Source organism: Peromyscus eremicus, chromosome 2 (genome assembly GCF_949786415.1).
Source record: "Peromyscus eremicus chromosome 2, PerEre_H2_v1, whole genome shotgun sequence".
In the NCBI taxonomy this organism is placed as follows: Eukaryota; Metazoa; Chordata; class Mammalia; order Rodentia; family Cricetidae; genus Peromyscus; species Peromyscus eremicus.
The window spans coordinates 22,742,170-22,769,906 of NC_081417.1; the positions used below are offsets into that span (position 1 = coordinate 22,742,170).

Sequence of the window (27,737 nt, forward strand, 5' to 3'; positions counted from 1 at the left end):
ACTGGCTTTTCAGAGGAGCTGACGCCATTGCTTTCATTTGCTGTATTCTGATTGCTGCCGCTGTGAGGGAGCTGTGAGGGGGCCATGGTGGAGCAGAGAATTCACGACATGGTGAGCTAGAGGCTGCTTTCCGCAGATGAGGAAGAGCAGATGGGGAGGTGTGGGAGCCAGTGTGGCGGGTCCTCCCGGGGAAGAGAATCTCAACCAGATTCTCTGTCTTGTGAATACTCATGCGGTCTGTGCAACTTCCTGGACCCAAGCACAGGCCTCCGAATAACTTTGCTCTGTGGGCTACATCTGTGCAGAGCAATAAGAGCAGGGAGTTGTGTGTAGAAATATTTGTAGGCAATAGTAACAAGCTTTGGTGCATCCGTGGCAGGAGGTTGGCCAAATTGGAGAGATCCAGTTTCTCCAGTATCTTCTAGACATTCAGCACTTTGCATTTAACTTTTTTGTTTTTTTTTTTTTGAGACAGGGTTTCTCCGTGTAGTTTTGGTGCCTGCCCTGGAACTCACTCTGTAGACCAGGCTGGCCTCAAACTCACAGAGATCCTCCTGGCTCTGCTTCCCCGAGTGCTGGGATCAAAGGCACGTGCCACTGCTGCCCGGCTGCATTTAACCTTTACATGTAAGATCCATTTAGAGTTAATTTTGTGGATGTTGTAAAAGGCATCTTCCACTAAGCTGTGAAGTGAAAGAGTAGAATTGGCGATATAAAGAACTTACCAATGCTTAGAAGATAGTAAGTCTCACAAAGTAGAATTTAGCTGAGGAATGGCTGCCTCTGAAACCCCCCCAAAGATAAGTATATGCTAACCAGACCTGTTAGAGTTAAGGATACTAGGATACCCTTTTTTTTCACCAGGAGTGTCCAGACATTTGCCTCCAAACCATTACAAAGAGGACACCCTTGATTTACAACCAGCCACTAGGTTCATATATCTTTCAAAGAACAGGCCTCCAACAAGCTGCTCAGGGAGGTCACAGCCTACCTTAAGGCCTGGTGTGCTTTAAAGTTCCAGTTTTTTTTTTTTTTTTTTTTTTTTTTTTTTTTCTAGAGAAAAGCATAGATCTGAGAGACAGGTAGTATGACGCCAGCTCACAACTATTTGAAATGTAAAACACCATTGTGTTAAGGACTGGTCTGGTCAAGCAAGGCTTTCATTTAGGCCCTCAGGCAGGTAGGAGGAACATTTTTGGGATAGCTGGGGCCAAGACCTTCAGAGCTTTGCCTGAGGCCTTGATGTATTTAGAATAAAACAAAACTCCTTCTCTAAAACGAAAACTGTAGAGCTGGTGATGGTCTGGGGCCAGGGTCTTCCCACCACATGGAGCTATGGTTATAAGTCGTAAGGCCACTGTAGGCTTAGTAATGATCTTGCAATATCCTGTGTTCCCCTTGTGCAGCATTGTTTGATTAGCCTCTTCCTGAGTTTGTCCCATTGTATGATAGTTTCATCTGACTTTATAGAAGTGTCTCATTTCCTTCTATTCCCCCTGGAAGTAGTATACAGGAAGCTATTCTTCTTAAGAAGCTTACTTGGCATGAGATGTAGCTTGTACAAAAACCTCCTCACCCCAGCTTTTATCTTTTTTACCTTCTACTTTTCCTATCTTTCTCATTCCCTGACACCTGCAGCTCAGGACCCTGTCACTGAAGAATGATCTGCTCTTTCAGGACACTAGTGTACTTCAGAAATAATTCTGGTAATATCTTTTCTGTGTAAGTCTTCCATCTGCCTAAGTGGCTAGAATTGCAGTTTCCTGCTCCTATTTAAATTATTCAAAGTATAGCCTGGAGTTTGAATCTAAAAGACACTTATGGATGACAACATATGTGGAATGTTAAATCTACCTAGACTGGTGCATCAAAACTTGGCAGGATCACGTATGTTGTATTGATTCTGGAAACAAGAAAGATGCAAAATTTAAAGGTCATAGATTTTTTTTCTGTGGTCAGTTCATCACTATTGTACCCATCTATGTTTGACAGTGGAAGCTCAGTGAGGAGAGTATGAGATTTCATTGTATTTAGTAGTGAAGATGAAGATAGGTTGAATTTAAGGCCACAGGATGTTGAGATATACAAGCTATGAGACATCTGCTGTGGAGAGCTGCATATAGGGATTGGAAGTAATAAAAGAGAGATACACGAAAAGTTGCAGGCATAGAGCTATCTGTGCCCTTTCAAAACGAAGCCCCATGTTTCCAAGACATAGTCACAGGATTTGGCATTTGCCCTGCTGAGTTTCAGTCTCACCTTAGTCTTCTCTCACTTGTCCACATTCCCCTCTTTCATTGATTAATTTTTTTTTATTTATTCTTCTCTCATACCAGCTTCAGTGTCTCCTCACTCCACTCCTTTCAGTCCTCCATCTTGTACTCAAACCACTCTTCTTCCATTTCCCTTAGAAAAGAGGACCTCTTCATAGGTCTCAACTAGACATGGTGTCTTAGGGTTTCTACTGTTGTGATGAAACACCATGGCCAAAAAGCAAGATGGGAGAGAAAGGGTTTATTGGGATTATACTTCCAGAAAGATGTTCACTATTGAAGGAAGTCAGGACAGAAACTCGAACAGGGCAGGATCCTGGAGGCAGGAGCCAATGCAAACAAGTGCTTCTTACTGACTTACTTCAAATGATTTGCTCAGCTTCCCTTCTTAAAGATCCCAGGACCACCAGCACAGGATGGTACCACTCTCAATGGGCTGGGCCTTCCTCCATTGTTCAGTAATTGAGAAAATGCCTTGCCGATGTATCTCATGGAGGCATTTCCTCAACTGAGGCTCCATCCTCTCTGATGTCTCTAATTTGGTGTCAAGTAGACACACAAAACCAACCTGTACACATGGTCTAACAAGTGTCAATAAGACTAGACACAAACTGTCATTTCAAGGCTGTAAAAGGCAACCCCGTATGAGGAAAAGAGTCCCAAAGCAAGTAAATAAGTCAAAGAAACACCCCATATCCTACTTTTAGGGGTCCCACAAAAATATCAAGGTATGTAATCATCGTATGCATAGGAGTTATCACAGACTCCTAGAGGATCCATGGTTGCTGCTTCAGTCTGTGAGCATCAATAACCTTGGGTTATTCAGTTCTGGGGGCTTTGTTCTCCTGGTGTCCTTAATCCCTCTGGCTGCTACAATTCTTTCTCCCCTTTATCTGCAAGGGTTCCTGAGCTCCTCCCAATGTTTGGCTGAGGGTCTCTGCATCTGCTCCCATCAGTTTCTGGATTAAGCTTGTCTGAACACAATTGGGCTAGCTACCATTCTATGAGTATAGCAGAATATCATTAGGAATCATTTCATTGACTTTTTTTTGCCAGTCTTGTTAGGTTCTATTCTAGATCTCTGGACTTTTGAATTTCAGGTTCACCCAAGCAGTGTTTGGCATGGGCTCCCCCTCATGGAATGGGCCTAAAGTTAGACCAGTCACTGGTTTTCCACTACCACAAGTTCTGAGCCACCAAAAACCCAGCATCATGCAAATAGGACTAATTGTAGGTGGTGGGTTTTGTGGCTGGGTTGGTGTCCCAGTCCCCATACTGAAAGGCTTGCCTGGTTAGAGAAGGCTGTTCAGGCTCCTTAACCCCCATTCCTAGGAGTCCCCTCTAGGGTCGTTTTCATAGAATCCAAGGAATATCCAAAGAGTGAGTTTTACTGCTTATCTTAGAGTTAGGAAGGAGAGTGGTTCAGCCAGTGAGGGTTATATAACAGAGACTGCACTAGGTTTTCACATGGACTCCCAAATGCCCCCTCCCCTGTTCCAGTAGTCTCTCCCCATACACTCTCCTTATATTCTCCCCCTGCCCCAGCCTGCTCTCTCCTGTTTTCCCCCCAGCCACTCCCAGTCTAATCCAGAAAATCTATTTTATTTCCTCTTTCCAGGGAGGTCCATATGTTCCCCCTTGAGCCCTCCTTGTTAATTAGCCTCTCTGGGTCTGTGGGTTGTAGCATGATTATCGTTTATTTACAGCTAATATCTACTTATATGGAAGTTCATACCATGTTGGTCTTTTTGGGTCTCAGTTACTTCACTCAGGATGATATTTTTCTAGTTCCATCCATTTGTCTGCAAGTTTCATGATGTCCTTGTTTTAATAACTGAGTAATATTCTATTATGTAAATGTACCACATTTTCTTTATCATTTCTTTAGTTAAGGGATATCTAGATTGTTTTCAGTTTCTGGCTGTTAAGAATAGAGTTGCTATGAACATAGCTGAGCAGGTGTCCTTGTAGTAGAATAGAGCATCCTTTGGATATATGGCCAAGAGTGGTATAGTGGTATCTTGGGGTAGATCTATTCCCACTTTTTTCAGGAACTGCCATTTTTTTTTTTTCTTATGTTTTTGTTTTTCGAGACAGGGTTTCTCTGTGTAGTTTTGCACCTTTCCTGGAGCTCATTTGGTAGCCCAGGCTGGCCTTGAAATCACAGTGATCTACCTGGCTCTGCCTCCCAGTGCTAGGATTAAAGGCGTGTGCCACCACCGCCCGGCTCAAGAAACTGCCATTTTGATTTCCATAGTGGCTATATAAGTTTTTAAAAGTTATTTCCCATACAAGAATCCTAGTGACGGAGTTAAAGTGTTACTTAGCTTATGCTGTTTTGAGGATAAAAAGGTTTTCAGTGACATGAAATTCTTAGGCCTGCTCTTACTCTCCTGAATGGAATTTTGTTGTTGTTGTTGTTGTTGTTGTTGTTTTGTTATCTAGCCCAGGCTGGCCATCAATTCATGGCAGTTTTTTCTTCCCAGCTTCTGAGTGCTGGGGATATATGCTATGTATTCCTCTGAATAGTTGAAAGTTTGTGTCAGATCTGAAGAGCTAGATTCACTGCTTCTTGTAGAATTAGAGGGGAAAGTGGTTTAGCCAAAGAGAGCTATGCAACAGAGTCTGCAGAGACTGAGGACACTTGTTCACTTCCATTGTGCCATTTTCACATTTGCAGAGGTTGATAGGAAGGATTTAAAAACAAAATCTCAACAAGTGTGGAGGAATGGTAACCAAATTTGGCAGCTTGTCAGGATTGCAAGAAGAGCTTACTACAGCTTACTGGACAACACCTGAGTTACTCTGAATCTTAAGGGTGGAGATGGATCATAGAAAATGGAAACTGAAATAAAAATGATTTAATGTAGGTATTGTAATCTGCAGCTCTAGAGAGTTTCACAGAAGACGGAACTCTCAATGTGGTGTCATGTGGAATCTTCACACTAGAGGGATTATTTACTAGTACACATATTCTGTATGTTTTAAAGTTTAAGGACTTCCCTGTTACCCGCCTATACTAATGGATATTATAATTTGTATCTATCTTACATTGTCAACTTTTTCCTGTGGCAAAGGCATCTAACTAATATCTAGCATTAGAAAAAAATTTTTTTTTCCAGACATGGTTTCTCTGTGCAGCTTTGGCTTCTTTCCTGGAACTCTGTAGACCAGGCTGGCCTTGAACTCACGTAGATCTACCTGCCTCTGCCTCCCGAGTACTGGGATTAAAGGCATGCACCACCACCACCACCACCACCACCACCACCACCACCGCCCGGCTAAAAAATTTTGAAACTGGTGTTAGTAACTGCATAGCCTGTGGATATAGTGAGTTTGGGAAATTGTAGCTACTCTTGCTTTTGGTAAAATTACCTTAAGAATTAAAAACTCCCCACTCATGAAGTTGACCTAGGATGCTTCAGTAGTAAACTTGAGTTAGTTCTTGTATGTTTGAAAAACAATCATATGAGACAGTGTATTTACACTGACTTCAGGTGCCAGCACATTGTTGTACAAGCACAATAAGCTGGTTCCTGGGAACCCATGGTAGAAAGAACCAAGTCCTGAAGTTGTCCATTGTCCAGTACCCATGAGGTATAGCATGTACCTGCACTCACACATCAAACAGACACACACTTCACAATCACTTCTCACTCTCTCACACACATGCACAGTCATACATACACAAATACACACATAACATTCCCATCAATGCACACACATCACACACACAAACACAAACACACACACAAGTACCATCACATACACAAACACATACAAATTAGCATACACACTAACATAATGACACATCACACAAACACACATACATCACACATATTCAGACACAGACACCACACACACAAATACACCCACATACACACACACACACACACACACACACACACACACAAACTCATACACCCACAATGAAACTTTCAAAAACAGTATTAGTATTTAAAGAACATTTAGGATACATGTGGTGAATAAAGTTACACAAGGTTGAATTATTTGTTAGATTTTTTATTCTTTATTTGTATGATATAACAGTATGTTCTGAAAAGTTATGATCTCATAGAACTAGTCTGTTTTGATAGCCATAATAGAAATATTTGCAAAGTATGATACTTGGAGTATTTTGGCTACTATGAGGAGAAGATGTATAAAATAATTTTGTATTTAATATTAGTGGTTTAGAAGAATGATTTTTAATCTGTATCAATAACAAAAGGACACACCTATTATAGATATTTGAAATTTAAAGACCCTTGAGGGTTTAAGTAATAAAGAACTTTTATATTTTGATGCAATGTAAAGAGACCTTGTTTTAATTTGGTTTGGGTTTTTGACCCTTTCTATGTAGCCCTGGATGTTCTGGAATTTGCCATGTAGACTAGGCTGGCCTGGAACTCACAGATATAACCTCCTGTCTGTGATTCCCAAGTGCTGGGAATGAAGGCTTACACCAGCATGCCTGACCTTTGTTTTAGGTTCTTATATGTATCCTTGGTGGGACTGGAGTTGCTGAGTAGAGCCGGTTGGCTTCAAACTCAGAGACCTACTTGCCTCGGACTCCAGTGCCCTGGGATTAAAGTGTATGCAATCACACCTGGCTGAGATCTTTTTTATATGACCACTAAATGCCAATGTTGATTGTGCTTTAAAAAAGTTGAATAACGTATGTGTCCCAAACTTAGGGGCCAGACTTACTTATTTTGCAGACAGGTCTTTAGTAGGTCAGGGTGGTCTTGAATTCTGTATTCACCTGAGGATGGCCTTGTCTTGATGCTGTTATCCACACACAAGCCACTGTCCAGCTTATGATTTAAACATTTAAACTGTGAAAATGTTGCTCCTTTGTCCATAGTGCATGAGTTTTGATTCAAAGTTGTAGAATAATTTTGTTTTTCATTCAGATCTGTGTGATTTCTATTTGTGTTTTGTTCTTTTTTGGCCCAAGTGTACAATTAGTTCTAAATCATCATTTCTACTCAGCTTTTCTTGTAAAAAGCTTATTTGCTTTTTCCATTATGATCTCTTTACAAATCTTAGAGTCTCCATTATTCTCAATAATGTTTGTGCTGAGAGAAACCCAGGCGGGGCTCCTGCTAGACAGTTGTTCTACCACTGAGTTGTTCCTTCCTTAGAAATACTTGTTTGATGGTTGAAATATTTTTTTCTTTGGTATGATTCCAGTAAATAGATCAAGCCCTTTGCTTAATAAATCTTGTGTATTAGTTTTCACCTCATCTGTGGGTTTTCTCACAGTAGGATGATAATTGTGTTGTTAGATGACTTCATTTCTGAGTTTTTCAGCCCCCTTTCCCCATGTATCTTATCGTTGAATAAAGACTCAAGGTTTGCCTGTGGACAGTATTGAGAGACTGCATGTAAGAAATTGTCTTTCTTTTTGTCACAAAGCATAATAAATGTTTTAGCTAAATTATATTTATACTGTTTTTAAAGTTGTAATTAATGAATTAATCAATATATTTCAGCTAGTTTTGATGGGTAGTTCATCTATGTATACCAGGCTGGTCTCACACTTGGGTAATCTTGCTGCCTTCCAAAAACTGGGATTACAAGTGTGTGCCCAGTAAAATTTCATTTATCTTCCAGTTATTTTCTCCCCTAATATATTTCTAAATTAATGATTGTGTATTGCAGCAAATGTGCAATCTGCTAACAAATGTTGCTTACAAGTAGGGAATTGGGATAGACATTTCCTATTCTTCATTTGGAAGTTAGGATTTCTGAGTTCAGATTACTTAAATGCAGGATACATTTTCAATTCTATGGAAGTATGGAGAGACATGTGTGTTTATGTTAAGTGAAGTTATTATTACTTTTGTATAACAGTAACAATGTACCAGGAATGTCCAGACAAATATCAAGTAAGGATTAAAGTTTCCTGCAGTGCCAGTCTGTGTTCTTTTAAGGCCCCTGAGAACATTTTGTGCTCATTTCTGGGAAAGCTGTTTTCTGGTTTAAGAAGCATTCATTTACTTTATAGGTGCTAGGGTGGTATATCATGTTACAGTTGCTTTTCTTCTACCTAGGCTCATAACTGGCCAAAATCAGTTGAGAAATTCAGTGTTATTGACTCACAGACACTTAGGTTTAGGATTGTTAACCATACATTAGCCACCCTTTATTTTTTGAGAATTTCACACATGAATATAATGTATCTTGATCAAATTCACCCCTTATTGCCTCCTCATCTGTACCCCTTCCTCTTTTTGTTTTCTCTTCTCTACTTCATGGGCTAATTTTAGACTCACTGAGTTCACTTAATGATTGGGGAGGAAAGAGTTTATTTGGCTTCCAGGTCCAGTTCACAGTCCATTATGCAGGGAAGTCAGTCAGAAACTCAAGGCAGAAAAAGCCTAGAGGAAGGAACTGAAATAGAGACCCTGGAGGAATGCTGCTTACTGGCTTATTCTTCCTGGCTTATTCAGTTTTCTTTCTTTTTTCTTTCCTTTTTAAATTGAAGGTAAATTTTCACACAATATATTTTCATTTTCCCTTACCCAATTCCTCCCAGATCTTTCCCTCCCATCCAAATCCATATCCCTTCTTTATCCCTCTCAATAGAAAACAGTCATCTAAAAATTCTGTTTGCTTTCTTATACACCGCAGTACCACCTGCCCATAATGCAGCTCCACAGTGGGCTGGATCCTCCCTCATAAGTCATTCATCAAAAAAAAAAAAAACAAAAACAAAAACAAAAAAACCCCATAAAACTATAGTTGAAGTTCCTCTTCTGAAATATTCCTATCTTGTGCAGTGTTGAAGAAAACCCAAGCAGGAAAAGGACTGTGACTTTAGAGCCAGCGTGGAGTGTGTAGTGAGACCTATCTGAAAATAAAATCAGAGTAACAAAATATATAAACAAATAAATAAATAAACCCTCATGATTTGTTCATCTTTTAGCATTACTCTTTTTAAATACTTTGACCCTCTTCCTAAGTCTTGTAAAGATTTGGTTATGAAAGCACCTAGTCTTTTCTTAAATTTGGCTTTTAACTAATTTGATGATTTTGTTCAAAGGTGTAAAACAGGGAAATTTTGGATGTTGGTAGGACCTGCTCCAGGTGTCCTACACTTTGATCTTTTATTTCTGAAGCAAATCTCGTTATGACACTTGAGTAACACCCCAAGTTGTCCTCTGGCCCCTTCGTGAACATTGCACCCCATACACACGTGTGCACCTTCATATGAAAACACATGCAAAATATAAAGAAAAATTAAAGTTTAGGAATAGTGAGAAGTGAAAATGTCTAGGAGTTCATTAATAGGACTGATTGTTGTTGCTAGAAGGCAAGTTGAATTTTGTGACTTAAATGGGCTGATTGAAGTCTTAGAGAGGAATAAGATTCAGAAGAGCCATTTCAGTTAAGAGCATTAGTAGGAATGTTTAAGTGTAATTAGTGGGGCAGAAGTTAGTTAGGAGCAATGTCTGTAGGGTACCAGAAAGTGTCCTATCATTAGCGGAATGAAAGAACAAAAACACACCACCTGTATCGTCTATGTAAACGCTTGTGTTCAGTGTTCTACTGTTCACATACACATAGACTCCTCAGTGCTTCTGTAGAAGCCAGATGACAAATACAGGGAATTTGTTTCCTTCTGATATGTGGGTCTTGTGGGTCAAACTAGGTCTTTAGCCTTGGTTGCAATTGTCTTTATTGTCAGAGGCAACTCCTTAGCTCTCATATGTATTTATTCCTTTTATTTATTTGTCAGGATAATTTGCATATGTGTCTAAGGATGTAACTCAGATGGTCTTGTCTGTCTATCCTTAGAGCATTAAGCATACATAGATTTGCTTGCCATCCCAGGACTTAATGCAGTCCAGCATACTTTTATTCAGTTCCACAGTATATACTATGTAGATTGATTCTGGGTGTTTTTTTTTTTAAATAATTTATTTAACTTTATTTTATGTGCATTGGTGTGAGGGTGTCAGATACCCTGGAACTGGAGTTACAGACAGTTGTGAGCTGCCATGTGGGTGCTGGGAATTGAACCCGGGTCCTCTTGAAGAGCAGAGAATGCTCTTAACCTCTGAGCCATTTCTCCAGCCCTGGGTGGTTTTTTTATCCGTGTACTCTCAGGTGTCTTGGTGATCATATGTAAATAGAAATATCCTCAAATTTTAGAATCAACCTGTTTGGAAATTATTGCTTATGACATAATTTTATTGCTTTTGCCCTCTAAACATATTGTTTTATAGTCATTGTGTAGATACTTTAACATTTTTCAAGAGAAGGAGTTCCATTTCTGCATGTTAATTAAAAGCAGCGATATTTGTTTGTGGTGTGCAGTAACATTAAGTGTACATCTGCTTTTTACTTTGCTCATAAAATCTAAAAACTCTGCTTAGATAACATGCATTATAATGTCTGGTCATTACACACCTAGAGCGATTACAGTGCATGTACATATAGTACATTAATAGCAATTTTTTATTTTTACCTTACAAGGCACTTGCTACTTTTTTTAGAGGTACATTTTGTTGGTGCTTTGTATTTTATGATTAAATGTAAGCAAATTGTAAAAAGTGCTGATAATGCAGTGTTATTGATATCAAAGTATATACCTTTATACTTATATTTATATATTTTTAGCAGTCTATACCTGTATCATGAGTGTAAAAACAGACTCCTTGAACTAAGAATAAAATACAGTTCTGGACTTTAGCGTGCCTTTCAGGATATTTAGGGGACTTGGAAGGGTGGTTGAATATTTAGATAGGTATTAAAATGGCTACACCAACAAGCTTCATAGGTTTATTTGCTTGAACTATCTTTTCCTAACCCTTTCCCCTAAGGTAATGTCTGTCATCTTTGTTGAGGTGTGTTTCTTGTATGCAGGCAGAAGGATCAACCCTGTTTTCATGTCCATTGGTAGTCTGTATCTTCTTATTGGATAATTGAGAACATTTATATTGAGAGATATCAATAAGCAATGATAGTTGATGTGAGTTATGTTGTTGTTTTTGTGTGTATGTATGTGTGTGTGAGAGAGAAAGAGGAGAGAGAGAGAGAGAGAGACAGAGAGACAGAGAGAGAGAGAGAGAGACAGACAGGTAGAGTTTCCCTTCTTTTGGCTTTGCTGGTGTGAGATTATTTCTTTACTGTATTTCCATGGGTGTAGTTACCCTATATGTGTTGGAGTTTTCCTTCTAAGAAGCACCTCCTGTAGGGCTGTATTTGTAGACAGATATTGTTTAAATTTATTTATTATGGAATATCTTTTTTTTTTTTTTGAGACAAGGTTTCTCTGTATAGTTTTGGTGTCTTTCCTGGAACTCACTCTGTAGTCCGGGCTAGCCTCAAAATCACAGAGATCCACCTGGCTCTGCCTCCCGAGTCCTGGGATTAAAGGTGTGCATCACCACTGCCCGGCTATCATGGAATATCTTATTTTCTCCATCTGCTATGTGTAATATACTCTTGGCTGTCATGTGTGGTCTTTTAGAGTCTACAGCACATCTGTTCAGGTCCCTCTAGCTTTTAGGTTCTCCATCAATAAACCAGTGTAATTCGAATAGGCCTCCCTTTATGTGTCACTTGGTGTTTTTCCCTTGAAGCTTTTATATTTGATATGGAAATATAGGATATAGATATGATATGATAATGCCGGGATGGTGGTGGCGCATGCCTTTAATCCCAGCACTTGGGAGGTAGAGGCAGCAGGATCTTTGTGAGTTCGAGGCCAGCCTGGTCTCCAAAAGCGAGTTCCAGGAAAGATGCAAAGGTACACAATGAAATCCTGTCTCAAAAAACCAAAAAACCAAAAAAAAAAAAAAAAAAAACCCAAAAAAAAGATATGATAGGATGAAAGGGTAGATTATTGAATCTACTTTTAAAGAGCAACTTGTTTAAAATGATTTATATTTGTATAGATTTTAGTTTATTGATACAAATTTTAAGTTAATTTTGTTATACTGTATGTATATTTTTACCCTTGTTTAAGATATTATGTTAAAAAAAGATATTATGTTTATACAACTCATTTAAAATTGTAATGTATCATTAAGAAATACAGATTAATAATTAATCATCTATGATAATCAAACTTGTAGTCATGCATGTTAAGTTTTCTAGGTATACATAGATGTATTTCAGATAGATGGGTAATCTTCAAACTTTTCAAAGACCTACAGAATATGGCATTTAAAATGTTTTAAAAACTTAGGCTTTCTGGACAGTGAGACACATCTGCTCCTGGCAGGACTAATTTACTTCACGGAGGAGGATAGGCGTCGAACATATTCCATATGGAATTTATCTTCCTCTTGGCAAAAATATCCATTTGGGCAAGAAACTGTTCTTGCCTGAACTGCTTGACAAAATGTTTCATCGACTGGATATACAGGACCCATAGGAAGGTGACCACTGAACTTTGCAAGACAAAAGGGTCCTTCAGGTTCCTGCTTTGCAGAAGAAACTGCCAGACATTCTACAGGACACAAAGAAAAGTGACTGAGAGACTAGACCTATGGGCTGAAGATGTATGCCCCAATGCTGCAGAGGAACTTTGGATGACTGTTCAGGTAGCAAGCTGTCTTTGTCATTTTAGATTTTTAGAGGTTGCTTGCAGTGCACTTCCTGTTTACTTAGATCATATTGTATCCTTCTGAAGTCTTTGATGTAGTTGAAGACTAGATAATTATAATTATGGTTTGCCTTGGTTATGATAAGAGATAAGGTAGATATGAATCCTTAGACTCACAAATATAGGATAGATAGGATATCTTCTTTAATTTTGCCAAATAAAAATAGACTAGATATTATAACTGTAATTCTTGCTTGATAACAGTTCTATTATATGTAATTTTACTAGGTTAAAGTTAAAACTTTCCTTTTGTTTAGAAAGAAAAAGGGAAGCGATTTTGCCATGCTCTATGACTCAAGCATATGGTGTCTTCAGCAATAGAGTCTTACCATCAAGTTCTTAAGGATGACCAAGGGCTATAACAATACAATGTAATGTTTGAGGGTTCTTTGGTACATGATTGCCAAGAACTCCAAAAGAAGGAAATTATTCATGGCATAGAGTTTTATTTGTTACACTCTGGTGTCTAGTAGGGGCATTGTTGGTCTTTTTCAGAGTATCTGCATTTTAATTCTGTGTCTCTCACCTCTCTCCCTATTTCCCTTTCTATGTGTGTGTTTGTGTTTCTCTGCATTTGAGGATGAGTTAGTGACATTAAATACAGACAATTCCTATGTCTTTTTTTTTAAAAAGATCTTTTGTTTTATTAATCTCTTTCCCTTCTCACTCTGGTGGCCTACCACCACTCCCCCATCACACTTTACCCACCTTGGGTCATTTTTCCCTTTTTCTCTATGCATTCTAACTCTTTTCTATTCATAGCTATTCCCATGGAATTCTATTAATTCTATGACCATTATGGGTATTTCAATTGAAACACATCTGAAGATTTAACACCAACTTCCACAGGGACAGAAGTTGTAATTTGCATTTCCCCAATAGTGAAGTATGTTAAACACTTTTAATTGTTCGTCAGCCATTTGTATTTTATTTTCTGACAGTTCTGTATTTAGCTCTATGCCCCATGATTAATATTTAAAATGTAAACACATAGTAACTCCCTTCTCCTTCCTCTTTCCAGTCACTTCATGCCCCTACTTACTCTGTCTCAAATTGGTTGTCCTTTCTTTTGTTATTATTTCATACATATTTATATATCTGTGCACATAAATAATTAAATATAAGCTGTTCAGTTCAGTCCATTTGGTATTTCATGTGTTTATATGATTTCAGGGCAGACCACTTTGATTGAATGGCTCATGGTGAGGTGATGACCATGTAATAGATTTGAAACACCTGCAGAGAGACTCTGTGAAGACACTGCTTACAGTGGACACCTGAAGTTGTAGATTCTAGATACAAAAGATAATAGAGCACATCTCCAGGTGTGTAGTAGATTTTGTATGGTAGGATATCTGTGTGTGGTTGGGACTCTAAAACATGGACCTTCCCAAGTCCATGAGATTAACAAGTACTTTTCATTTGATCAGATATAACTTGCCATACTGGAACACCTCCAAGTTAAGGTTTGGGAAAGATTTTGTTTTAGTCTTTCCAGAAAAATAAAATAAACCATCTTGAGGAATTTAAAGACATTTGGATTGTGGGGCATTTACCCATCAACCCCACAGTTCCCCCAGAGTTTTCTTGAGTATGAGCAGCAGGAAATATTAGATAGAAGGATTTAGATTGTGGAGATGAACAGATAGAAAATAAAGGATAGCCTTGAGAGGGCCTGGAACCTATTCTAATGGGCCCTGACTGTCTCTGCCCCAGGGTATTTATAGAGATGCCAAGGGGTGGGGCAAAAGACCTCCCCTCAGCACAGCCAAGTGCAGACCATTTCAGACACCTGCACTCAGGCCTGTGGTTCTAATCATCCTCTCTATGTGGACCTGGGTAAAGCCACGAGGAACCTGAAAACGGGCTCCCACATTGGATAAATAAGCATCCAAAAAAGAAGGGAGAACTACTAGCAAAAAATTACCAAGAAAAGGAATGACCTGGTCAAATGCCATCTCTGAAGTCTCCAAAAAGGAAGAGGGTTTTCCCACAATGACAATTTCACCTGGATTATGATAGTGCCACCAAGCTGACAGTACCACCTCAAGATCGGCTTGAGACTGCAAACTGCACAGTACAATTTCAAGGTGTCTGGCTGCAATTATCCATCCTCATGGACTACTTTAGGCAGGAATTCACTCACGCCCTGCACTTTCCTATTACACAGAGATGGGATAACAAATGACATAGGACTAGATAATTATCCCAATTTTTTTTCAGAATCCCCTTAAGATGCTATCACCCCAAGACAGCAGGAAGTGATTTTAAGAACACGGTACCCAGATTCCCAAGAAGATGTGTGGATGGTTTTTGGATGTTCTGTGGGTTATGTATGTTTGTCATTATTTAGGGTGGTTGGTTACAAGTTTTTTGGTAATGATCAGTAAATAGCTGAAAAAGGAGATTAGATTCATGGATCTCATTCTTAAAGAAAAAAGGGATGATATATAAATTTGATAAAAGGGTAGATTATTAAATCTACTTTTAGACCAAAAATGCAACTACTAGCTTTACATATTCTACACTGGCTTGGATTTTTGTATATTGATACAAATTTGATTTTTTTTCATACTGTATGTATGTTGTAGAAATGATAAGCTAAAAAGCTAGGTTATTGAATCTACTTTTAAACCAAAAAAACAACTACTAGTTTTAAATATTATACTTTATGGGTTTTTGTATATTGATACAAATTTAAGGTTTTTTTTTTTTAAATATACTGTATATATGTTTCTACTTTTGTTCAAGGTATTTTTCCTATGCAGCTCATTTAGCAATGTAATGTAAATTGGTAGTCAGATTGTGTCAATATGTGAGTGCTTTCCTGCTTCAATAGTAATTGAGATTAGCAAATGTGGAGTCAGATAATCAATTTTAGATGATTCACAAGTGTCCTGACTGTCCATTTCTTGGATTTCATAGACCAGAAAATCAAGAATCTGGATAACGAAATTACCTTATCATGAAATGACTTTTTGTTGTAGTTGTTGTTTTCGAGACAGGGTTTTTCTGTGTAGCTTTGGTGCCTGTCCTGGATCTCACTCTGTAGACCAGGCTGGCCTCAGACTCACAGAGATCCACCTGATTCTGCTTCCAGAGTGCTGGGATTAAAGCCTTGTGCCACCACTGTCCAGCTCAAATTATTTTTGTTAAACCAGTTCAACCAAATAAAAGATGCAGGTAAAATGGTGTGGCCCAACCTAACAGGACTGTTATTTTCTAGCTTTAACATGTATAGCCTCTGGGGGGAAAAATGTGAGTAATCCTTGTTTGCTCTCATATAAATTTGTAGTCTTTGGAACACATGGCCAAAAATTCTGTTTCAATTTTTCAAAATAATTCCTTGTGATTATAACCATATCATGGCCACAGTCTCTTTCTTGCCTCCAAACCTCTATCATTGACCTACCTCACAACTCTGCCCATGGTTTTCTAATTCATGGCCTGGTTTTCTTTAATGACAGTTATACAGTAACAACAGTTACTGTTTGAATGTGACCTGTGTTTGGCTGCAGGGCTTCCCAACTATGAAGCAAAGGGTGGGCTGCACTGGAAAAATCAGTGTGTAATGAAATTTGTACAGAAAACACTGTGTGCCTTTGAAGAAGAACAGGAAGTACTCTGGAAGACTGGAAGACTGTCCACTAAAACACAAATTTCCCTTTCTGCCCCTAGAGTGGATGAACAGAGCTGAGAAGGCCTCTGCTGTGTGTGTCACTTAATCTCTGAGCAGCCTGTAAGGGAACTGCTACTTTCCTGAGTCCCAGCTGGGTAGCCTTAGCTAATGTGGGTCTCTGGGAAGTCTTAGCAATAAGGAGTACCAGTGGGAGGTAGCTTGCAGGTTCTTTCCAGGATTCTCCTTTGGCTTTGCTGTAGAGACCTGTGAGGGAGACCAGAAGCTATTCCACGGTGAGTGTGGGCACAACTGAACCCAGACCAAGAGGAGCAGTTCTGCTGAGCTGTCAGAGTCAGTATGACTGAGATAGACCCTGAGCCAGACTGTGCTTCTGTTGGTCCATGTTGTGACCTTGGCTATGGCCCTTCGTCTCTGAAATACCTGAGTATGGATTTCCTGGGGAGGGGGAGACTCTGCTGCCCTGGCTCTGGGAAGGATGTGATTTTTTTTGTTTGTTTGTTTTCAAGACTAGGTTTCTCTGTGTATAGCTCTAGCAGGGTTGGAATGAGCTCTAGACCAGCTGGGCTCAAACTCACAGAGATCCTCTTGCCTCTGCATCCTGAGTGCTGGGATTAAAGGCATGTACTACTACAACCTGGCAGATGTGATGCTTTTAATATATGTGTCCAGTGTGCATACACAGGCACTGCATTTAGTGTGTAGTGGGAAGATGGTTTGGATAACTAAAGGTCTGGTTTCTAGATGTTCTTAATATTGCACTCCAGTTTCAGGTTTGTCTTAGAAATGTTACAAATAATTTAGAAACTGATAGAAAGAAGTGATGGGAGCATCTTTCAGCAATACTTGATTAGTATGTTTTTAAATTTCTGATACCAGGCTTTACCTGATTCAGGGAAGTTTAGTTCCAGGGGAGAAAAGAAGTTTCTGAGCTGCAGAGATATTTCAAGTTTGCATGGTGCTGGGCAGATTGATAGGGCAGATTCCACATCACGTGCCATAACATATGGGGCAGGAAATATACATTAAATTATTCTTCTACACTTTTGCAATTGGGCATCAGTGGGGCTGGGTTTTCCTGAGACCACAAGTCAACATGAGAGTTTGCAGAGCCATAGCAGGAGATTACCTCCATTTGCCAAGAGAGCTGTAGGGCATGGGGCTTGTTGTTGGTTCTTTTATTCTTTGCTGTTTTGGCTCTTGGAGGTTCTCTATGCAGTTCCCACATAAATCACATACAGAGGCTTATTATTACTTATAAATGGCTGGCCTAATCTAGTTTTGTTTCTAGCTAGCTTCTCTTAACTTAAGTGATCTCATCTACCTTTTGCCTCTGGGCTTTTTTTTTCTTCCTTCTATAATTCTCCATGCCTGGCTGTGTGGCTGGGTGTCTGGTAACTTGGTTTTTGCTCCTTGATTTTGCTCCTTTTCTCTCTTGCTATTTACTCTTTGTCTGTGATCCCTGCCTATCCTTTCCCCTGTATTGGCTCTTCAACTCTTTATTATACCATCATCTATTTTAGACAAACAAAATATCACAGCTTCACAAAATTAAACAAATGCAACAAAGTAGAATGCAATGCATTTTTGTATCATTAGTCAAATGTTCCATAGCATAAACAAATGTAACACATCTTACAATAATATTTTACAACAGAGGCCTCTCTGTTTGGAAAAAAGATCAATAGCTTCAGGGTCAGAAACATAAATCTTTAATGTTCACTTTCAGGTAATGTTGTTGGAATTGTGAAGTCTGTGTTAATTTCTACACACCTAGAATTATAAGAAGTTTGGTAATATTGGTCAAGATCACACTTTCCCTGGCTTAGTTTCCTTTGGTATTGGTTAAAAGTTGACTATATTTTTCTGCTTTTGTTCTTGAGTCTCTCCTTAATTCTTTCATAAATTTTGGACATATTCTTGTTTGTTTTAGCTTTGTGGTAATTATAGAAGTCAGAATGTGTCAATATGTGTATTATTTTCTCATAATCCTATTGAGCATTCTGAATTTTTCCACTTTGTGATAACTTTGGAATCATATATCCTGTTATAACTTGTTGGGCAATTTCTTTGGGTTGTATTCAATTCATGCTGCAAATTTATCATACACAATATCTTAATATTGATGTATCTTGTTCCCATGGATCATTTATATACTTCTATGCTTATTTAGGTTTTGTTGTTGTTAATCTGGGAAAGCCTTTTAGTTTATTGGATAAAAAGTTCTATGTTGTTGGGCAGGTGGCAAAGCATGTGTTCTTCTTGGGGATGAGCTGAGTTTATATGTCAGTATCCAAGTTTGGAGACTTATAACAACTTGCTACTCTAGATCCCGGAGATCTGACACCCTCTTTTCTTGTATGCCATCTTTGTAGACATGGATCAAATTCTTTCTCATACACAAACATATATAAAATGTGGGATAAACTTTTTTCCAAAAGTTCTTGTGACTCATAAGTAATTTGAGCAAAACAAGTTGCTTTAGGTGTATAATACAAATCATACACTATTTTATTAAAAATCTGTTATGTTGCATTTGGTTTGGAAAAGTTTTTATTTCCTCAGCTTGATGCAGACTTATAGGCAATTGGCAGTTATAGGAAATAAATGATTCCTAAATGATCCTAACAATTACCCTTTTCTTTGCATAAGAGAATGAGATACTTTTAGTAATCAATTCTATTTTCTATAAAGTTAAAAAAAAATCAGAAGTTTTCAAGCGAATCTGTCTAATTCTGTTAGAATAGCCATCCTCACCCAATCCATTTTCTATTAGCCTGGAAGAGTATCAGAGTTCACAGGAAGAGGGCTGGCCAGTGATTTCTTGTGGATCAATTTTGATTAGAATTCTGCAGTTCTTATTTAAGGGATCATGATAATATTTGTAGGTATTTCTTTTTCTCTTGTTTGGTCAGTGGTGCCATCTATGTTGTTGATTTTATTGTCATCTAAATTTGTTTTTTTCTCTGGAAAATGATGGAAGTTCACTTTTTTCCCCCCAGATAATTTTCTATATTATGCTGTGAGTTCTTTGGCTTTCATTTGTTTGGGAAGTTTCTGTGGAGAGACAGTTTTAGTTTTCTCTTCTTGATCTTAGAGGCTCACCTCTTTTCATTTCTTAATATATCTATATTTTCCAGTTGTTGCTATCTTGATGTTTGGATTTTTACTGCTGAAGTGATTGATATGGTTAATATATCATTTTTGTGTTTTTAAAACATTCTCATGTATTATTGTCTCTTTGTCTTACTTAGTTTCAGTAGTCAAAATAATGTAGCCTAGTGTCATCTGAGGAAACACCAATTGCGGTTATTATGCCCAGATCAGAATTGCTAGTTACTGTATTTGTGAGAAACTGTGTTGATTGATGATTGTTGTGGAAAGGTTCTCCCTCTGATGTTGCAGTACTCTAAGTAGTGGTCCTGAGATAGGTAAGAAAGCTAACTGAGCACAAGACAGTGGCCAAGTAAGAGAGAAAGCTAGTAAACAAAGTTTCTCTGTGGTTTTTGCCTTCATTTCCTTGCCTGAGTTTCTAGCCTAAGATGCTACAGTTGTGGGTTGTGATCTGGCAATATCAGCCACATAAACCTGTTCATTACTTGAGATGCATTTAGTTAGACAATTTAATCACAGCAAGAAAAAAACAAGTTAGAACAAAATGTGGTACACCAAAAGTGATAAGGTTGCCAAGTAGAATGTGGGACTGTTGTCTCTGGAGTAATGTTTAAGATATTAGACTTAGATGGCAAAAGCCAATGAAAGTTGCTCCCAGAGCTTAGTCAGCTATTCTTTTAGAACTAGGAATATGGGAGTGTTGAAAGTAATGCTGATGGTGGAGGTTGAGGTAATTAGGATTTCAGTGGGAAATAGACTCCATTAAAAATTTAGCTAGAGGTAATTTGTATAATATTTTGTCCCATATCTTTTTTTTCCATTCCCTAAGAAATTGAGTAAGGCAGAATTAAAAAAGTAATTGGCTGATTTCTTGGACAAAGTATTGATTCTCTTGGGTGTTTATTACTGATGACTCAATCACATCTATAGTGGAAAAGAAACAGGTGATGGCAGAAAGAAATAAAGTTAGAATAATGTTAGTTTTGTAGAGATAAACAGGACTAGGTAGTTTCAAATAACAGTTCTGTGGTGACACAGAAGCAGGAAATTTCAAGAAATTAAACACCATTAAAGAAGTGTTTAACATCTTGAAATGCCCTTCTTGGCATTTGAGGCCTAGGAAGGTACCATAAGGGTAAGACTTCATCCATCTAAGCCTTCAATTTATAGAAGTAATAGACAACTTGGATTCCTAATCTCAAGAAGCAGCTTCATTTGGGGGCTGCTGTAACTCTGGTCCAAGTGTGGTAGAGTCCATTAGAACTTAGAAGCCAAATTTGGGGCAGTAACCCTTATTGTACTGGTTCTGGAAACAAGAAAGATGTAAAATTTATAGGTCATAGGTTTTTCCTCTGTGGTTTCAATTTCACTCATCAGTCAGTATCCTTCTTGTACTGTAATGTCATTACCACCATTATAGACTATGCTTAAATCACATAACATACAGAAGAAGCAATTGCTATTCATGGTAAGCCAGTAGGCTTGCCTACTGTTTTAACTTTTTGTTTGTCTGTTTTTGATGACAAGAATTACCCGTGTAGCCGCTGTTGTCCTGAAAGTAACTCTGTACACCCAGCTAGCCTTGAACTCAGAGACCTCCCCCCCCCTTACTCTGGTGTCCAAGTGCTTGGACTAAAGGTGGGCAAAAATCTCAAGCTTTTTTGTTTTTATATTATTGGGTTATGGGCCTGGAGTTCTTGTAATTGTCAGACATGCTGTGGTACTGAGCTTCACGTCCTATCCTGAATTTTTAAAGTTGGAAGATGGTATCATTTTGCTTCCCAGGATGGCATGTATTCAAGACATTAATACTGCCTGAGACTTCTGTCATCAGATTGCAGGTGCATGACATTCTTCTTGCTTGTTGTATTGGTTTTGATTTTTTAACATATATGAATATTTTACCTGTATGCATGGATATGCACTACATTGGTACCTGGTTCTGACAGTGATCAAAAGATGGTCTCAGAAACCCTGAACTAGGAATAATGGATAGTTTTGATCCCCTATATAAATAATGGCAATTGATTCCTCCTATATGCAAGACCAGTAAGAGCTCTTTACTACTGAGCCATTTCTCCTGCCCTGTGTTGATGATTTATAATCAACATTTATATTGCTAATGTTTTTATCTGTCTATTTGTAACTGTTTAAACATTCAATGCCTTTTAGTAAGATCTTATTGATATTACAGATTAAAGTAGGACAATTCAGTTTTCTCAAAGGTACAGAAGTGGAGTGAATGAATAACTCTTTGTAGAAACTTCTGCAAATCACCTCTGAGTTCCTTTACTTTTTTGTTTGTTTGACTGATTTGGGCACAGGAGACAGGGTCCCAATATGTACTGCTGACTGTCCAAGAACTGATTGCATATACTGGGTTAGCGTTCAACTCAGAGGTAGATATACCGGCCTCTACCTTCTGAGTGCTAGGGTTAAAGGCATGAGCCAGTACAGCCAGCTTGCCCATCTTATTTTTTTTTTTTTATCCTTAGTAAAATAACTTCTCTTATGTGTAGTCTGTACTGATGATCTGTTTATTTGTCTATGTTAAAAGGCATTTCTGTTGCAAGGTCATATCCAATTCAAAGAGTACAAAAATGACAGAGATGATCCTCCTATTCAGTTTCATTCTAGAGTGACTTGGTGAATAGATTATAATGTTTGTGTCATGGAATAAGTGGGTGGAGCACCAGAATTATATGACTACACTGTCAAAGAAGTATCCATTTACAATGTTGTCAGTATCATGCTTTCTGTTGTACACATATGGGATATTTTAGAATGCAGTGACCTATGATGATGTACATATTGACTTCACTCGGGAAGAATGGACTTTGCTTGATCCCTCCCAGAAGAATCTCTACAAAGATGTGATGTTGGAGACCTACAGGAACCTTACCACTGTAGGTAAGACTGGATTTTCCTTCATGTAAAATAAGGGAACAACTAACCCTTGACTATCTGTGCTTTTATGTAATTTAATTGAGAAAGAAGAATGAGGTGAATTAATCAGGTCTGGTTCTAAGGGTCCTTGAAGATAGTAACTTAAATTTGCACAATTTTTCAATAATATAACATACATTTTCTGAAACTAAATTTTAGGATACAGCTGGGAAGACCATCATATTGAAGAACATTGTAAAAGTTCTAGAAAACATGAAAGGTAATTTTTATTTGCAAACTGATACAAATATGCCTTTGAAGAAATTGCAATATGTCCTGGAAGTTTGAAAGAAAAGCAATAATGTAGTGTAAATAAGCACAGCCTAAAATGCATTGATGATTATTAAATTCTCATAACACAATATAACCCAACTTCAGGCAGATGAATTACATTTACAAGGCATTCTTTTAAGAATGAAGACAAGAAAACAATGCCTTAACAGATATCACCATTAGAATCAAAGCCCCATGAATGCTATGCTTGTAAAACTGCCAATGCATTTCATTTCATACCACTCATATTACAAAAAGGTAAGCACAATGAAGAGGTGATAAATACATGTCAAAAACCTCCTAATAAGCAAATAGTCCGTAGTGAAGCTAGTGTTACTCATTTACTTGTTGTAACTTTGCTAAATTTAGTGAAAGAGGTACTTAGAGTCAAGAGTCAAGGGCCATTGTTGAGAAACCTTAATCTCTGTATCACATGTCTATGAGAAACAGAAATTCAAACTGTGAATTCAGTGTTGAAACCTTTTTTTTTTTCATTCTCCTTTTACTATGTGTATCATATGTCTCTCTGGATACAAGCCACATGAACATAGGGAGATGGAAAGATGTAACATACCTCTCAGAACAATTATAATATTTGTAGACGTCCCCACATTTAATATACTTATATACTTGATTCATGTAATTGGTTTTCCACCTTCACTGTAGTATGTAGTATGACTCACAGTATAAGAAAATTTATGAAAGCAGTAAGTGCGTTAAAGATGGGTTTTTCCAGTTTTCTTGAAATATGTGATAAATCTTCTATAGAAAAAGGTCCTGTAAATGTGAACCATGTAACAAAGACTCTTACTATCACAGGTATCTTCAAAGATGCAGAACAACTCCTAATAAAGGGGAATAACATGAGTGTAAAATTAGTGATAAAATTTTAAGACCTGATTCCTTTTTACAACTGGAACAAATTGTAAAACTAATTCATTCAGGTATAAAGATTCAAGAGAGTATCGAATGTGGCAAAGCCTTTACATATGCCAATTATTCTTGCAGGCATGAAAGAATTCCTACTGGAGAGCAACCTTCTGAATATACTCAATCTTTTACAGCCTTTGCTCATCACTGTACTTCTCAAAGGCATAAAACAACACATACTGGAGAGAAACAGTATGAATGTGATCAGTGTGGTAAAGGCTTTGTGTATTACACTAATCTTCAAAGTCACAAAAGAACACATACTGGAGAAAACTCTTATGAATGCAATCAGTGCAGTAAAGCCTTTGCAGACCAAAGAAGACTCCAAATACATAAAAGAATACATATTGGAGAGAAGCCCTATGGTTGTAATCAGTGTGATAAAGGATTTTCACAACTCAGTGTTCTTCAAGTGCATATGAAAACACATACTGGAGAGAAACCCTATGAAAGTAATCAGTGTGGTAAAGACTGTTCACAATTTAGTCATCCTCAACTGCAAGAAAGAACACATACTGTTGAGAAAGCCAATGAATGTAATCAGTGTGGTAAAGTCTTTGCACGTTCCAGTGATCTCAAAATGCACAAAAGAACACATACTGGAGAGAAACCCTATCCATGTAATCAGTGTGGTAAAGCCTTTGCACGTCATAGCAGTCTCCAACTGCACAAAAGAACACATACAGGAGAGAAACCCTATGAATGTAATCAGTGTGGTAAAGCCTTTGCAAATCAAAGAAGACTCCAGATACATAAAAGAATACATACTGGAGAGAAGCCCTATGGTTGTAATCAGTGTGGTAAAAGATTTACACAATTCAGTGTTCTTCAGGTGCATAAAAGAACACATACTGGAGAGAAACCCTATGAATGTAATCATTGTGGTAAAGGCTTTTCACAATTCAGTCATCTTCAACTGCATGAAAGAACACATACTGGAGAGAAACCCTATGAATGTAATCAGTGTGGTAAAGGTTTTGCACGCCCCAGTGGTCTCCAAATGCACAAAAGAACACATACTGGAGAAAAACCCCATGAATGTAAACATTGTGGTAAAGCTTTTGCTACTCATAGCAGTCTTGGAATGCATAACAAAACCCATACTGGAGAGAAACCTTATGAATGTAATCATTGTGGTAAAGCTTTTACTCAGCACTATATTCTTCAAAGGCATGAAAGAACACATACAGGAGAGAAACCGTATGCATGCAATCAGTGTGGTAAAGCCTTTGTACGTCACAGTGGTCTTGAAATGCACGAAAGAATACATACTGGAGAGAAACCTTATGAATGTAATCAATGTGGTAAAGCCTTTGCACGTCAGAGTAGTCTCCATACGCACAAAAGAACACATACTGGTGAGAAACCCTATGAATGTAATCAGTGTGGTAAGGCCTTTGCAGAACATAGAAGTCTCCAAATACATAAAAGAACACATACTGGAGAGAAACCTTGTGAATGTAATCAGTGTGGTAAAGCCTTTGTATGTCATAATCATCTCCGAATACACAAAAGAACACATACTGGAGAGAAACCCTATGAATGTGATCAATGTGATAAGGCCTTTGTAAGTTCTAGTCATCTTCGAGTACACAAAAGAACACATACTGGAGAGAAACCTTATAAATGTACTCAGTGTGGAAATGCCTTTACCCTTCGAAGTCATCTTCAAAGGCATACAAGAACCCATAGTAGAGAGAAACCCTATGAATGTAAACAGTGTGGTAAAGTCTTTGCTCATTACAGTTCTCTTCTAAGGCATAAAACAGCACATACTTGAGGCAAATCCTTTGAATTTTATCTCTCTGTTAAAGCCTTTATATATCACAGTGATCTTCAAAGGCATAAAAGAACCCATACTAGAGATAAACCCTATAAATGGGATAAGTGTGGTAAAGGCTTTGCATGTCATATTAATAGAATATATAAAAAAAACACAGACTTGAGCAAAACCATATGAAGGTTGTCAATATAGTAAAGCCTTGGCATGTTTTGGTAGTATTAGAAATCACAAGTAAAAATCATAGAGAAACCCTATGAATGTAGTCATTATGATAAAGTTTTGATCTTCATACAGGAGTAAAACTTTTTGTCTGCAATCAATCTGTTAAAGCCTTTGTGTATTACAATAGTCTTTGAATAATTGAAAAAAAATACTGAGGGCTTTTTATTATAAATCATTTGGTAAGATCTTTAGCCAACACCCTTACCTTCCGTTACACAAGAATCGAGAGTGTTAACAATCTGGTCAAGCATTATGATGTCTGTGTTTATATTGTTGAACCTGAAAACATGGGAAAATAAATTCATGAAGCCTCATGAATTTCAATGATAACATAACTCTTAGATTTAGATTTAGATTTCATACTTCTCTTCAATTATATTTAATAAGTAGTTCAGTTGTAAAACTTTATGGATTTGTATTAGTGCCTTTTCTGCTTTTGTTATATAATGTCTACGTCAACTTATAAAAAGAGTTTAGTTTGGCCCTTGGTTCCAGAGGGATACAGAATCACCATGAAAGTGGCATGGCAACAGGTATTGGACATGGCATCCTAAGTAGGAAGCTAGGAACTTGTGTCATCCACCTGCAGCATGAAGTAGAGATTGGGAAGTGGAAATGGTGTGCAGAAATTCTCAAAGCTTTCCACCAGCAATATATTTCCTCCAGCAGGGCAGCATTCCCCAAATCTCCTCAAATGATAACACCAGCTGAAAAGGATTGATAACTCTGACTTGAATCCTGAATTCTTGTTTTCTGTTAATGAACCTATTCATATAGTCAAAAAACACTGTAAGTAACCCTTTAGATGCCTCAACACCTAAGTTAAGGAAGTGAATGCTTAAAACAGAAAACTTCCATGATTAAAAAACTGTTTCAATTTCAATTATGTGATGCCAGTGTGTGCTTGTGTGTGTATGTGTATGCTGATTCCCAAGAAGATTAGACCTTTGGATCTTCTTGTAGGAGGAATTATAGGAAGTTGTCCAAAATTGGACCCTGGTCCTGGGATTGAACTTTTCTTAACTCCCTAGCCAGGTCTCTATCTTGGCAAATATTTAAAAGCCTATTTACATCATTTTGATGTCAGGAAATATGGACAAACTTAAGAGGAAAAACCCTGTGTAAATGATTTGATAAAGACTTCAGACATCACAATTGTCTTCAGTATCATGGGAAAAAAACTTTTTTATTTCTTTTTTGTCATTGTCTTTTTTTTTTTTTTTTTTTTAGAATTTTTTTTTAAACTTTATTTTATGTGCATTGGTGTGAGGGTGTCAGATCTCCTGAAAGTGGAATTACAGATAGTTGTGAAATGCCATGTGTGTGCTGGGAATTGAACCTGGGTCCTCTGGAAGAGCAGCCAGTGGTCTTAACCGCTGGGCCATCTCTCCAGCCCCCTAATCATAGTCTTGAAGTAAGTACATTACCATGTTCATTCAAGACTGCCAGTGGAGATCATTACCTTTTGATTTTTATTTTGAAACATTTATGGTATTTACTGATGTGTGCTATACGTGTGGCAAATCCACTTAATGAAGTTTATTTTATTGCCCTTATAGTCTTTCTGTGGAATTTTTTAACTTCTATTGTGCTTTTACTTGGTAATAGGTATTTTCTGTTTTAATGGATGGAATGGGATGCCCTTCATCTAAGTCGTTCATTGTTTATGTAATTATCAGGCAATGTTTGATAATACTTTTCAAGTAAGTGTGTATGTGTGTGTGTGTGAAAGGCTGGTGGGTAGTTGTTCCTGCTTTTGTTTCTTTCATATTTTCACCAATTCACTTGAGATTTTGTTGTTTGTTATTCAGCCTGGCTTGGATGTCAGTAATTACTCAGTCCAAGGGTAGATGATATACTCCCAATGAGTGTTATTTTGTAAATACTATATAACAGTGTTAATGTTAAAATGAGACTGTAAGAAACATTAAATAC

General features: G+C 37.7%; 1 protein-coding gene across 1 annotated transcript; it reads left to right on the top strand.

Annotated features, from left to right (window-relative positions):
• Positions 1 to 26,685, top strand: LOC131903376 (zinc finger protein 431-like). The gene is made up of 4 exons (XM_059253915.1): positions 1 to 111; positions 22,432 to 22,558; positions 22,754 to 22,814; positions 23,876 to 26,685. The coding sequence occupies exons 1-4, from the start codon at positions 85 to 87 to the stop codon at positions 25,575 to 25,577; spliced, it is 1,917 nt and encodes a 638-aa protein (XP_059109898.1). The 5' UTR covers positions 1 to 84; the 3' UTR covers positions 25,578 to 26,685.
• The last annotated feature ends 1,052 nt before the right edge of the window (positions 26,686 to 27,737 follow it).